Source organism: Ascidiella aspersa, chromosome 2 (assembly GCF_963924565.1).
Source record: "Ascidiella aspersa chromosome 2, kaAscAspe10.2, whole genome shotgun sequence".
NCBI classification, from domain to species: Eukaryota; Metazoa; Chordata; class Ascidiacea; order Phlebobranchia; family Ascidiidae; genus Ascidiella; species Ascidiella aspersa.
Window position 1 is genome coordinate 36,069,365 of NC_139448.1, and position 15,556 is coordinate 36,084,920.

Below are 15,556 nucleotides of genomic sequence, written 5' to 3' on the forward strand. Positions count from 1 at the left end.
GCTTGGTCATGTTGTAATCCCAACTGTAAAATTCGTGTGGCCGCTTTAAAGTTTGCACACTGATAATAATACACTAAAGGTACCGTAAAAAGCACCAAGGTCAATATTTTCAGTGTTTTTTTAGGGGTGTTATGGGGGACCGAAACGGGTTGGAACAGATTTAGATCAATAAAAACAATAAAATAATTGCACTATTTTCTTTCACTTTTATAGCAACGCTTTAAACTTGAGATAGGAAATTTGATGTGCTGTAAATAGCGCCTTGTATTTAGTCAAGCGCGGATTCACAGACCAACTGTCAACGTGGCAACAAAAAACAGCTTCTGAGTAAGGAAACAACAACTTTTCGAGTTGCGTCGTAATCCGATACTTTAGTTAAGATCTTTCCAACCGCCAAACGTGCCCTAACCCACGTGTACTTCAATGATGCGTAACAATGAAGTGTAACGTGATAGACTCCGTAAATCAACCCAGAAACCTCCGCGCACTGCTTGGAATCCAACCCCAACGCATTTTACCGGTATTGAAACTTAAGACAGGTTTGAATTAAGAATGTCCTTTATAATCAGATCGTAACCAATGTCCGATACCCGATGCTAACCGGTAGTATCGGTACTCGTCCTATACTGTGGTGGTATCGGTGCCGATCCGATACTCACGGTATTGTGTTGCAAAAGTTATAGCTTAATGCTGCTTAAACTTTTAACCACAACTCCGTGGGTAATATTTTAATGCCAACTATTTCTGCGTTATCTACTATTGCAAAAGTGAATTGCAACTTTATTCTGTCTGTTGAATGGAAACAAAATATTTTATTTGGCGTGAAAAAAGCTTATCACTAGCAATCGACGGTAAACACTTATTTTAAATTCAGTCATTTTTAGATTAAACCCAGTTAAGGTTTAGATCGCAGCTACAAATATAAAACTAAAATCTAAACTATATACAATAAAGGAAGGGTCAACGTGTTTTAAAATGATCTAAGTTTTATACATCTTTATTTTCACATAAGGTTTCTATTAGGCTTTCATGGATCTCAAAAATAGCCTCCTTCCAAATTTTCTACGGAACCTAATTTCAATAAACACTGAGGTTAAGATATTTGCAAAAAAATACCAAGTTAAGTCCGAGCCTAAATCATTCACACAGCCGCACAATCGGATTTCTAGTTCTGATTGCAAACGCCTTAGCAGGTAAAAGCTTTAGCATTGCAAATAACTTCCCGGTTTCGCTTTTGAGGTACAGATACAGACGACACTAACTTGTTTTTTACGTCGCTGCTTTTGGATTTGCACTAAACCCCCGTTAAACTGCTGACGTCAGCACCCATTGTTACGTGCTGCATCTTTCCATTGTTCACAAGCTGGGTGGCAAAGGTGTTGCCAGGACATCATAAATTTATCGCGATAACGTCAATTTGACGTTTATGTCAAGCACAACACTAAAAATAGGCAAAACCATGACAGACCGACCCAGGGAATGAAACATTGTTTCCAATCATGTATGAAGGGGGTATAACATTTTTCCGATATAAAGTCACTAAATTTACATAATAACGTGACGTCATAGCTGCTAATTTTAAGAAGCGTGCTGTTCATACGAACTGGTGTGCAATTATACAACCAAGGGTTTAGTCACGCAAAACTAGGAGAAAATTGGGTGTATTTGGTTAAAATGTTGAAACTTTTACCTTAGAAGGAAAGCGCATTGTGAACACATAAAAAAGGGCCCTTCGGCGGAAAATATTTCCTTGAATTAGACCAAACATTTAGTATAACCCTAAAAGATTCACGCGATGGGTGAATTTTATCGAATTTTGGCAGTAAAAGTAAACGAAAATATATAGTTTTGCGGTGCATGACCTGGCGCCCGCTGGATCCACCCTGATGTGTGCCCCCTATCGTTTTTAAGTCGTTTTCAACATGTTTAAAAACAAGCTTTGTCGAAACAGTGCGGTATTTTTACATCGAGTTTGTATTTGTTCCAGGTACGAGACGATTGATGGCACAGCAAATGCCGGTGAAGATTATACTGCCGTTGATGGGATACTTACATTTGAACCAAAGGTAAAGTTTTTCAATCATGTTTTAACCCGGGAAGACTGGAATAAGTATTCACTGAACGACTTTTAGTACATAATTTTAATCCGGAATACTTATTCACCATTAAAGTTTTTTTTTTTGACCAAAAAAATATTTTAAATTGTATATTTCTAAGAGCCCACAGATCGGAAATTAGTACTTATTTCTTTATATTGCCTCAATATCAATAAATATAGGTTTGTATGTGTCAACAACCGTTATGCAATGATATTTTAGTAGCCATACCTTTTGATAGTTCTTTTAAAGTTGAAAATTATTTGTTTAACCAATAAACATTGTTCAAGTCATATTTATTTTTTGCAAGAGAAAGTTTTCTTGGAATTAAACAAGTTATATTAGACGACCGAGTCAAAAAGTAAAAAACAAAACCAAATTGATTTGCCTTTAGTGCGAATTCTCCTTTTGGCTTCACTTGTTTGAATTCAATAGCGGTAAAGTTTGGCCAACATCCGTCACTTGATTTGTTATTGTTGGTAACATGTCGTTAGAATCTTCACGTCGAAATTAGATCGGTTTCTTTTGTCTAGCGCATTTCCGCAATTTCCACCCCTTTTATTGTGACGACACAAACGTGATTGTCATTAACTTGTGTCAATGGAACGTCGTCCGATTTGAACAATGCACTTTCTTATTACGAGCGATTCTCAGCAACAATAGAGTGACAATAAAACTAAATAAGCGTTACTTGTGCTTTTGTTAAACTTATTTTCCCACCCTTCCGTCCAATGTATTGATAAAACTTGTGGATTGCGGCTGCTATTTGGACAGTTGTTGGCTGTATGCGTCTATATTTGGACGCGCAATTACGTGCAATATTGTCTGAATGTGAATTTTTGAGGTTGGTTCACTCTAGACTCGTCTGGCGTTAACGTGAAACGTTTTTAAAACGCTATCTTATTCGGGAAGGTGAAATATTTTAACTTTGACGCTTTCGGTTAGAAGCGAGGAAATTTGCCGTTAATGCAACGACGGCAGTTTAACAACGTTTTTTGTTATTAGTATTGGTCATAAAATGAATAATTACCGGAAAAAAATCTTTTCAGTATATACTATGCCTAAACAGCGTATTAATTGGAATGCTTTATTCCACAAGTATAAAAAAATCATCGTTGTGTGATAATATATTGCTATTTAACCTCAAATTTGAAGTTCAATTAAATTCACTCCGAATAGGTAATCAAATCAAAACAATAGAAAACTTCATGCCCTCGCAAAATTTTCGCGCCTCGTATTCATCCGCGCGCCTAACAATTCGTGTTCTTCCGCAGGAAAGCCGCCAAACCATAGAAATCGAAATCGTCGACGACAACGTTTGGGAACCTGACGAAACCTTCTTCGTCAAACTCGCCCTCGTCGATAATGACGTCAATGCTAATGACGTATCTGGTTACGTCACACTCGGCAAGAAGGTCATCAACCAGATCACCATCATCAACGACGACGGTAAGGATGCTCGACGCTGATCGGTTAAAATGTTGGCGTGGCCAAAGGTTTATTCTAGTAATATTTTTTGAGGGTTTTTTAGTTATGTGAAGTTATTTGGGGAAAAGTTGAGAGCTCATTAATCTAAACAGAATTTTGTATGCTCATCATTTTTTGCAAATTTAACGTAACTATTTTTCCGCAAATTGAACACAGTTTTCTTCCTAACTGTTATAAAAATCTCATTTGGTGTTCTTTATATTGTAGTTGAAGCAAACGTGAATTTATTTAAAAACATATTTTTTTAGTAATAGGTTTACATATTTTTAAACCAAACACTTCAAAGTTTTATTGTTATACTTTTTACTTTTTTAGATGGTTGAACGTTACCTAACAATAAAACATACATCAATTTAATTCACTTTAGAAGTATACCATATTTATTTAATTTAAAAGGCGGGTCTTAAATTATTTCTAGACCATTGAAAAAATCGATACGCCACATTGCGTTATATGGATTGACCTAAATACATACATTCATGTGGTTTGTATCGACCAAAATACTGCCTTCCATCTGATTCCAACTACATAACGTGTGGAATAAAACCCTCACGCCACCAGCGCATTACTTGTTGTATAGACTCAGCGTCTTGTCGCCGAATTTGCTCATTTAGCCGCGAGTCGGGCTTAATTAAGGCTATTGTGGTGACGACGCGACGACCCTCGTCTGAAAAATGCATGAACGACCTTTTCAAGCGTCGCTCCTCGCTCTATTGGCAGCTTAACAGGCCAGAGGGTCTCGGGCAACTTTTGTGGCCCTTATAACGGCAGCTAACCCTGTTTTCTAACTCTAAATGTAAGGTACTTTAGCCCAGAGGTGCCTAAACTGGGGTTCGTGGAGATCTTTGGGTTTCGTAGATTAGTTTTAGGGGGTGATTTGAAAAACGGAATAATTTTTTTTAAACGGAAAGTGTGATTAAATCGCCTTCTCCGTGATTGATTAAAACTCCATTTTAGTTTAGCATTTTCTTGGACCGAAAACAGCATGTTTATAAGTCAACTTGTTTCATAATATGAATGTATGACGCCAACTTGCAATCCTTTTACCGCGTAAATGCAACTAAACTAGCTTATTCTATCCGTTTCTAAAGAGGTCGGTTCACTTTTTACACAAGACCTCCCCAACCCTTTTTTAATCACATTCCAGTACGTATCGAAATACAAGTCAGTCCCATGACTGCTTTAAAAGTAACTTGGCCCCATTTTTTCGTAAAGATCGACTTTCATGGGCGTTTTTGCGTGACCTCTTCGTTCACCTTTTAAGGACTTTTAGTGCTTAAGTCTATTGATCTTGTTTATGTTTGTCCGTCACCAAAATCGACTAGCGACTTTTTATCGACAATTTCAATTAAATTCAGACGCTTTAATTCTAGGCTTACGAGCTCTTTGAACTTTTAGCGCATCAACTTTTCGCCGTAAACTAGAATAAAATTGAGATGTATGGCTTACAAAATTCAAACAGGCCCGAACCGAAATACCAGCTGCTGAAGAGATAACGGATTATTCGGCAGCGCTAATATGGCATAATGTTCAAGTCGACTCAGCGACAACAACTTTTTCTTCTAATTGCTGAATGAGGAAAAGTTTCCAAGTTCATGTCAATATGTGTGGCTACAACATTCCATTTGCTATGTTGTTGCATAACCTTAAAAAGTCTTATTTTTTATTTTAGAGTTCAGTCATTGACTTAAGTTTGTCTTCGTTTTTTTGTGTATAAACATTTTAAAATTTCGAAAATTTTGTGCTTTACCGAACTATGAAAACATATATATGTATATACCATTTGTACTTTTTCAAAATTTTGCCGGAAGAACAATTTTTTGGAATTGAAACAATGCCTGGCCGCAAGAGTATATTCACTAAAAGGCTGTGTTTCCAAATTTGCGTACCGAGCGAGTGTTTGTTAGAGTCAGCATGTATATTAATGATTGCATCTACAATACACTACACCTTTCTTCTCATCTACATTTTGCGCATGAGTTCGCTCAAGAATACCAGACAAACACTAAAATAAATTATATTGTGCTCCCAGAGCCCGGTACGATTGAGTTCACCAAGCCCAGCTACCTCGTGAAGGAGAGCGTTGGAACAGCATTCTTCCCACTGCAGAGAACAAACGGAGCTGATGGAGTTGTGGAAGTTAACTGGACGTGAGTATAGTTAGCGTTGATTTTTGACGAGTGTTTTAGCTTACTGATAGCTTGTTGTAGGGAAAACGTCAACTTATGAATGTCGTGTCGGTACCAATTTTAATTTTTTTTTTGTTAAACAATTTTTTTACAAATTTTAAAACGACCACATCCTAAAAATGAGTATTTTCCCAAAATTTGAGCTTTTTACAAGCTTCTTTCCTCACAGGTCATCAGTTCTGCAAGAAACTGCGAATAGAAAAGCACAAAAAAGGATTTACATAATAAAGTTACTATTACAAAAAACAAAAACAGAATACTATACAGTCGAGATAACCATAGAATCGTACACCTGTCCCAATTTAATACGGATTTAACGGATCACGGAACTATATTTTTTTTGGTTAATTTTGTTACTTTGCAGCTTTTTAAAACCGTTCGTCAGTGACAAATTCCGCTGAGGAAACGCCTACTTTTCCGTTTTGGGTCGGAACCGGTACCACCCTAGGACCGATAATCTGCTTAGAAATGCTTTTAGTTGTGCACAAAATTTCATTTCGACAACTAGAGTCTCCGGTAAACTTGCTTTGACAGCAGCCGAATAAAAGCAAGCTCAAAAGGTTGTTTCAATCTTGGCGTAAAAATGCATATTACAAAGGAATAGTGAAATTCAATTTGACGCTGAAAATGTCCCGCTGCTTTACATAAATTGTGGTAAACTCAGTTTAACATTTTCACTGTATTTTTACCCCTTTGGTTTCTGGTCGGACAAGCATGACTTCTGAGAAAAAATCTAGTATTACCACAATATGAAAAACAAATTATATTGATAAATTGTTATCAGACATTATTAACACTAAATCCTCATTTTTTTAGGTAAAAATGACGATCACAGGTAAAGAAAGTCTAACTATTTCCGTATTTTCTCCTTATTTTTTACTATAGCCCAGTGACACTCATAAAGCGCTGTGTACAGTACACAACTTGACAGGAGACCGTTGGTTGTGACTTCATACGGATATACCCGACCTATCCCAACACTCGAACACGACAGTTGGCAAACTAAGTTCTGTGGCTGACAAACATTAGTCCTATAGGTCGAACACGTTCGTTGTGAAGTTTGACAAACACGTTTCCCGCCCACCCTGGACCCTTTACATGAGGTCCTATTAACCGTTTGTGACGTAACTAACTTACCGCCCGGTGTACGCAACCGACCGTGGCGGCTGATCAACCGATTTTTTTAACTCTGGGAGTCGGTTTTTGATCGTTTAGTGTACACTTGTGAATTTGGTAGAATTTGTATTCCTGTTAGGCAAAATCAACATTTCTATGTAGATTTCGAGTTAAGTGGAAACTGAAACATTGTTTCCTAATTCCGCTGATACTTTACTTTTCTAATTTGGTCGTGCATTCTTTTCTGAAGTCCGAGTCAAGTATTTTGTGAAAACACTTACGTCCAAGTCAAGTCATAATTAGAGCAAGTCAATTCCAAGTCAAGTCTTTGTCAAATAAATTGGTAAACTAGCTCGCTTATGAGCAGTAACTCAACTGAAAAATAACACAAAACGTAATATATAGCCAGCAAAATGTTTTAAATGCCAAACTTAATATAAATAAACCAATTTTATAATGAAAAATTCCCATTAAAACCTTTCATTTCAACACAAAAAAGTCATTTGTCCAAAAGACTTGAGCCAGGTCCAGTCATTGACTTATGTCATTACAACACTGCTGCTGTTGTTCAAAACAGTGCTACACGGACCCTTGGGAAAAGTGACAAGACGAAGCTAAGATGAGTTTGACCTTTGGCCGAGTGTTAAGTAATGCAATCGATTTTCTGCGTAGATTAAGTGATTAGAGCAAACCTGGCAGTGATATCAGTCTTTTTCAGTGGTCCACAGTCCCCACATGTTTCTTAATATTCGCTGGCAAGTAAGTTAACTTTTTCACAAAAGAAATAATATTAAATCGGAAAGACGTAATAAGAATATCAAAGCCCATACAGAAGTAGGTATCATTTTGAACGTTTCGAATAACTCTTTATTCATTTTCAACATCTTCGGAAAAGATAAAAATTTTCAAAATCGGAAAGATATATTAGTAAATCGACTACAAAAATAGGTTTGTAAAATAAGTAATACCAAAAAAACGAAAATTTAGGGCAAAGCGTAACATAAGGGGTGCACTTAAAATTGAGATTTATTTTAGGATTTATTTTTTCTTCGACCACCTTACAATATTTCACGGACCCAATCGATCTGTGAACTCCATTTTAGAAATCACTGCTATTGAAATTCAAAATTAATTCAATGAAGTATCCTCGTACATATTGCAAAACAAGCCAGGTCAAGGCTGGTGGGTAAGGTTGGCATTATGTCACACATGTATCGCATTTGGGAATTCGGTTTGCGGTGTGAGAATCTACATTTCAGCCGATTACATTCAATGTTCACATCCTATTTGCGGGGAAATCCTAGCCTCAAGGCTCTTTTCAGTAAACAAGAGGAAATGGATTTTCCATCCAGTGTGGATCATGCCTAAATACAAACCAATCGTTTTCCCAAGTTGCCTGTCTTAATATTTAGTTCTAATTAATTATATCAATAAAATGAGAGATCCAACCCGTCCAAAAGCATGTTGATAATAAATAACGTCGTCTGAAAGAAAAATAACTGTAAACAACGTGACGGAATTTTTGCCTAATGTACTTTGAAATTGATTTTGCAAATCGTAAGCCCATTCTATTCGACTGTAAATTGCCACTGTGTCAGATCTGACCGATTTAAACAGGGCCCAACGTGTTCTTAGAAAACAACAAACTACGAAGAATTAACTACAAATAAATAAATAGAGTATTTTTTAACAGAAAGCGTTTGGCTAATTGTACGGCGTGTGCAATGACTTTGTAAATTGCCAACTTTCTATAAACGTTTGGAACTTTCTACTGGCCTAGACCTGGCTATCAATGGACAAAGGACTTTCTTCCAATCCATTTTGTGTCATTATGCAACTTTACAGCCAATTACATCTGAAAGTTAATGTTCACTAAACAATAATGAGGTTTCAACTATCATGAAATACTGTATATTAGCACGACGACTAGCAAGGTTTAGACATGGTCCGAAATAAGTTGCTTAACACTCAATTTTATTTTCCGTCAAAAGTCGGGATTGAATTTTTCACTTTTACATAAACAGCGTGTAACTCCAAATCCAGAAAATGTTTCAGATAGTGTTTACTCAAAAATCAACTTATTATTGTCTCCGCTTAACTCCAAGTCATTTTCCTTGTGTGTCAGGACGACTGACGTGACTGCACGAGAAGGACACGACTTCAGAGGGAGAAGCGGCAAGGTGACCTTCGAGCACGGGGAAGATGTCATGAACGTCGAGATCCCGATCATAAATGACCACAAGACGACTAAGGACGAGAGCTTCCAGGTGACTATGGTCTTCTGGATGCATACTGATCAGGACCACAGATTGTCTTTTTTAACTAAAAATATATTTATATATTATTCGAAATAACGGCATTTATGGCCTAAACAAAAATTGGACCTTGTAGAGTTTGAGTTACACGGGTATGCATAACACCTTTGGCTTAATGGATGTGAAATACCCCTCTCCACCCCAAAAATAAAAAAATAACATAAAAAGGAAATACAAAAAAAACACCTTCCCTTGAATGAAATGAAATTGAGTGAAAATATCGGCGGTTTGGCATTAATTTTACAAAATGCATAATGGTCGCTTATCTTTGGACACATCAGCGGTTTCTTCTGGTGTTATGCAAGGGGCGCGAGCGTGTGTTCATGAAATATGCACGAGCCAGAACTCGATGGTGGTTTCAAAACGAGATGTCTTGCTCATGCCAACACAACACTGCGGGAAATACCCTTCCTTATTCACTAAAAACCTTAAAACAGGGGTGGGCAACGTGCGGCCCTTTTCCATTTTTTGTGCGGCACTTCACCTTCTTTCAGCTATTTTCCCCCAATAAGGCTAAAGTGACGTTCTTTCATTGGGGTTTGAGTTACTTGCATTTTTTGTTGTTTCACATAATTCTGGTCATAAAGGTCGACTCTATGGGTCGATAACGAACGTTTTTAATGAAGTTATGAGAAGCGGTTTTCCAATGGAAATGTCCGATAAATATTAAATAACATTCGCGTTTTATTCCAATACCTTAAATTTTAGACGAATTTGTGATTTTTAAAGAAATGGCGAACATTTCATCATACAAGTTTAACTAATTATACATTGTTGAAAATGAATAAGATGATCGCAAATAATGTCTCAAACTCTTATGTTAATTTGGTATCGGACGAGTACCGATATCACCCTAGTATCGGACGAGTACCGATACTACCACTTGGCTTCGGGTATCGGCTCCGATCCGATATTATCGGACATCACGCTTTCAACTTATTATATTTAGGCATAGACTGTCATACAGAGAGAGACTTTATGTAAAGATGCGTCTTCCATTTACTCTTTAAATGTAATGCGATATACTTAACCTTCAACACAACAGACAAAGCTGTTCGGCTTTTTAATAATTAAATATAAAAGCTGCCTTGTGTTAATTCTACATGCTTTTTTTATGTGTTTTCAAACACCATAACAGATATAACTCCAACACTTCAACAATTTCTCATTTTTTCTCAGATAACGATCATTAGCGCCTCCGGTGGCGCTACTTTGGGCCACACTCAGAAGACGATTGTTACAATTGTTGGTGATGACGGTAAGTCCAATATCAACACGAGGAATTCTATTACTTCGGCCTAAGCATTGCTTAAAATTTCAACTTAATCATTAAGTATTTTGCGATCCTTTCAGGCGAAATATGTTCTCATCTGAATTGAATTGTATAAATTTGTGAATTTTTTTTTGATCATGGGTATGTCAATCTGTGGTACGACGATACTAAAATATTGTACAAACGAGGTTCCCGCCGTAAAATGTTGGCAATTTTGGAACTGAAGGAAACAAGTTTTGATTGGTTGTTCTTTGAATAAACGCGCAATAATATAGCCAAGACCTGTTTCTAAACGTTGGCCTAAACCTGACCTAGTATTTTAACAACGCGTTGGTAATATCATGGCTCCAGTTACCTATTTTGCGCAACTTTTATTATACAAATAGATCGTTTTGCTGGCTATGGGTGTTTTAGGACTATGGACTTTTTTAGCTTCGATGTGACCTTTAATTTTAATTACAAGTGGCATGTGTTGTGTGTTTAAAATTTTGTGTAAACATTTTGCTTGAATAAAAAAATATTGAAGAAAAATTCGTTTGTTTAGAGTTCGATGGACTGGTGCGCCGCATAGTGGCCAAAACCCACCTTAAGTTGTCAAAGATGAAGCTTGGGTCCCAATCGTGGGCCGACCAGTTCACACAAGCCATGAACGTTAACGGAGGTGATATTGAGAACGCCTCTGGAATGGATTACGTCATGCACTTTCTCTCGTTTGGATTCAAGGTTTGTTGAAAAGCATTTTTATGGTTCTGAGTTATTCTGGCTTTTAAATGCATCTTAAGATTATTTCACACCCTCTTAAACTCTTCGTTTGCATATATGGTTTGTTGATCCACTTAATTTGCAAAATTATCTCATTTGGGTTCAAGGTGTAGAAAAGCTTTTTTATGAATTGAGTTATGACTTTTCTTCGTTTTTAAGCTCACCTTGAAAATATAGTTTTACACTATTTTAAACTCGTCATTTGCATATATGGTTTGTTGATCCACCTGCAAAATTGTCCACCCACCGCAAAGCTCGAAATATTCTGTAAATTTATGACACAGCAAATTGTGTCATACAAAATATTGTAAATCTACTAATTATATTATTCTCTACTATTATGGCCTCGAAAGGACAAGGTTAACCATGATCCAGTGTTATTAAAGTAATTTGGACGTTTTCTGCTCACACACGTAAAAGGTCGTTATACGTGCTTTGCCATGTTATAATATTAGCAGTGGAGAACAAAAAAGCACAAAATAATTCCCGTATATTTCAATGATTTTACACCGACACTCTTTCTTTCTCTCCTAGGTTATTTTTGCTTTTCTCCCTCCCGCCAACATCTGGGGAGGTTGGGCTTGCTTCTTCGCAGCACTCGTTGCTCTCATTGGACTCACGGCCCTCATCAGCGATCTCGCAACTATATTCGGATGTCTCATTGGACTAAGAGTAAGACTGCATTTATTTAAACATGCATGAATAGTTCTTTTGTTTTGCATTAATTGTTAGGGACTCGACCGTACCGAAAAGCTACTATAATATTTAGTCTAATCAGTATTTGCCTTTCCCTTGTTACGTCCAGCGTTTATATTGTAGCTTCGTGAAATTAAATTTAATATTTATATGGAAACACACAGTAAGACCCAATAAACGCAGTAATATCCACGACATAATAAGAACTTGGTCGTCTGAATAAGACATAAACCTGTTGGAATAAGTCCTAAATTCATCGGAATTAGGCCTAAATGATCGATCTTATTCCTAAGGTTCATTTAAATGTGTTACAATTATAAAACAATTTCAAATATCCACGACAGAATAAGAACTTAATCATCTGAATAAGACATAAACCTGTTGGAATAAGTCCTAAATTTATCGAAATTAGGCCTGAATGATCAATCTTATTCCTAAGGTTCATTTAAATGTGTTACAATTATAAAACAATTTTAAAATTTGGATTGCAAATTGTTTTCTAAATCAAACTGTGTTGATCACAATACCATCACCTGTGGTCTGAACTAAGTCTATAAATTCCATAACCATAATAAACCTGAACCAACCGAAATTGCTCATACGTAATTGTCTTATCCATGTGCAGCCAACCGTGAACGCTATCACCATAGTAGCACTGGGAACTTCCCTTCCCGACTTATTTGCGAGCAAGACAGCAGCATTACAGGAGAGGTATGCTGACAACAGCATCGGAAATGTGACCGGGAGTAACTCCGTCAACGTATTCCTTGGCTTAGGATTACCCTGGCTCATCGCCGCCATCTACTGGAAGGTCAAGGAGGTCAGTTGGGGTCATTGACCCCGAAATCTTTGATGATTTTCGTGTTAACGGGTTTTCTGCTGCTTGTGCGATACTGAGGATCGTGTTCCATTCCAAAAATGATTTTTATGAGCAATTCGGGGTAGTTTTGAAATAGTTTTAAATAAATTAGCACTAAATTAATTCCAGTTAAATGCAGGAATATAATTAACAACCCTACGTTGTTCTAATAGTGTTTATATAGCAATTTAAGATGGACTATGATTTGGCTCATATAACGCTTCACAAAAAAAATGCACGAGGATAAAATGTTTTCAAAAACGTATTGTTTTTGTTTTCAAAACATATAAATTGTCTCGTTGAAGAAAACTAACAGACCATGTTAAAAGTAATGCTTGACAAAAATAAAAAAACACAGATTTAAATGGCTTGGCTTATATAACTTAAATGTAGAAGTTATAAAATCAAAAAGGTCCGCATTTTTAACTTCGTGTCACCTTCATCACCTGAATATGTAAAACTTCGATCTTGCTAATATCGCTATGTAAAATATTTATTTTTTTCAAAAAGGTTCGAAGATTGTTTTTTTCTTTCTTTGCAGTACGTACTAAAAAGTAAACCTCACCAAAAATAAAAACAAAATAGTATTTAATGGCCTTTCTCTGTTAACTTAAAACATTCTGAACTGACCAAGACACAAATAGTTATAACACCTGCAGTTTTTTTTTAAGGTTTGGTTTGGGTGACCGCTAAGTTGTTTTAAGAGACCGCAAGTGTTTCATTTAAATACCAAAAAATTGCAAGTCCAAAATTTGGGAAACCGCTGGAGAAATCCGTTTCGGTCCCACAAAACACCTTAAAAAAAACACTGAACGCCTGGCTAGACTGACTAAGGTGTTGGTTTAAAATTGCTTACTTTTTGGTTCATTTTGGGAAAAATTTTGCTTTAATTCTGGTTGTCGAAACTTAGCTCGAAATATAATTAAGCTTTGTTTAAACTTGAAATGTTTTGTAAAGAAGTTTACCCCACGATCGTTGTCGCCGTCGCCGTCGCCATATTACCGTAAAAACGAACTTTTAAAGTTAAATATTAGTTATTTAACACAGTTCTGTGGTAAGCCTTAGCAGCTTAACGATTGGGCGAAATCACGCAACAATCACCTCAATATGAAAAATATTAAGCTTGTTAATATCGTGTTGCAAAATATGTTTTTATGATTCCCAGAATCGCGACTTTGACGTCCCCGCCGGTTCGATCGGTTTCAGCGTGGCTCTCTACTCAATCTCGGCAGTTCTTTGCGTTCTTGTCCTTATCATGAGGAGATTCCTCAAGGTATTCGGCAACGCTGAACTCGGGGGTCCTGTTGGTCCGAAGTGGGCAACAGCTTCTTTCTTCGTCTTGCTCTGGATTCTATACATTCTCCTGTCCTCCTTGGAGGCCTATGACATCATAGAGGGCTTCTAGACCCCTCGGGAGGTGATTCCCCGGTTGAAATGGGTTCGAAAACGGCCACTCTGCTGAATTCGTTATTTCCGAAAAAAGTGTGGCGCAACTCCGATGTGGTACGCGCCGTAATGACAAAATCTAAAAAAAATTAAAATAAAATTCTTGTCGCTAATTCGACGCTGCGTGTGCTTTCGCGAAACGATTGAACGGTGATTGGTTGAATTTAGTTTGATTTAGAACTGCGGTTGATGGGATGTTTTTTTTTACGATCTGTATAAATGATTTGGTGATACGTTTTTTAGCCTTTTGCTTTTGAAGTATTAATATTTAAGACAAGTTTGTGGCGATGATATTGAAAATGGCGCGTAAGGTTAAAAAGGTCTGTGCAAAGTGAAATAAGCTCTTGGTTTTACCGCACTGCTTACAAGTTAGTTTCTGCCCGGATAAATTGCATTAGTTGGTATTTTCCGGTTGTTTGTCTGGTGCACTCTTAAATTTTCCGTTTAAATTAATGTATTAAGAAGCTTTTTTACCCCCAGTTTTACTCAACATTCAATTTGCTTGTCTTTGATGTAAATCTGTACAATTGATTGTTGCTCAAACAAGTTCTGTATTCTATGTTTTCATGTAAATTTTCCAATTCTATCATGTATGAGCGTTTTGTTATAACAACTGAAAATTTTTTGTAATATTGTGATAAACTTCTTTCCATGGTACAATGTTAAAGTTAATCGGTGAACGAAATTTCAAAATGCCATATCTTATTATCTCGTTGCGTTACTTTTGTTATCGTTTGTTTTTTCGTTTTTCTATTTCATTTTTAACTGTTTTAAAGCGTTTAATTGAATTACGACATATTTCCAAAAAAATCGATTTCTTAAATGTTTTATAATCTTTAATTCTTGCATTGATAGAAGTGCACAGATCTTACTAATTGCGTGTTTTTTCTGTAAATATTGTACAATTCGTTTGTCTTTTTAAGTTTCTGCACTACATAGCTGATTAATTTTTCTCTGTACTTCGTAATTACACGCACTTAGTAACGTATATAGGGCTCTTGTGTAGATTTGTTGAAATTAGTTGAAAATGGTGTAAATTTAAAGCTTTCACAATAAATTTTCTAACCGTTTACTGAATCTAATAACACTCCATTTGCACATAGGAAGGCAAACCATTTCCATTCAGTTAAAAATAATTAGTTAAGCACAATATTTGGTAATTCTAGACCAGTACAAGATTACACCACGTACATAAAGTAGGTAAGAATATTTATTTGTAGTAGCTTAGGCTTAAATTGTAACCACTAGGCACCTGCAGAACCATTTAAAACCAGCGAATTTTACATAATTTAGTCTCACCAATACTGTTTTAAAAT

General features: G+C 36.3%; 1 protein-coding gene across 1 annotated transcript in view; it reads left to right on the forward strand.

The window, feature by feature from the left end:
- The window catches only part of LOC146165529 (sodium/calcium exchanger 1-like), a 49,346-nt gene extending 34,036 nt beyond the window's left edge, over window positions 1-15,310 (forward strand). Inside the window, exons 8-16 of the mRNA XM_083381145.1 lie at window positions 1,988-2,066; window positions 3,371-3,545; window positions 5,617-5,734; window positions 9,015-9,156; window positions 10,384-10,462; window positions 11,022-11,200; window positions 11,774-11,911; window positions 12,561-12,755; window positions 13,960-15,310. Coding sequence (XP_083237271.1) covers window positions 1,988-2,066; window positions 3,371-3,545; window positions 5,617-5,734; window positions 9,015-9,156; window positions 10,384-10,462; window positions 11,022-11,200; window positions 11,774-11,911; window positions 12,561-12,755; window positions 13,960-14,199 — 1,345 coding nt within the window. The 3' untranslated portion in view covers window positions 14,200-15,310. The remainder of the gene's footprint in view (window positions 1-1,987; window positions 2,067-3,370; window positions 3,546-5,616; window positions 5,735-9,014; window positions 9,157-10,383; window positions 10,463-11,021; window positions 11,201-11,773; window positions 11,912-12,560; window positions 12,756-13,959) is intronic.
- The last annotated feature ends 246 nt before the right edge of the window (window positions 15,311-15,556 follow it).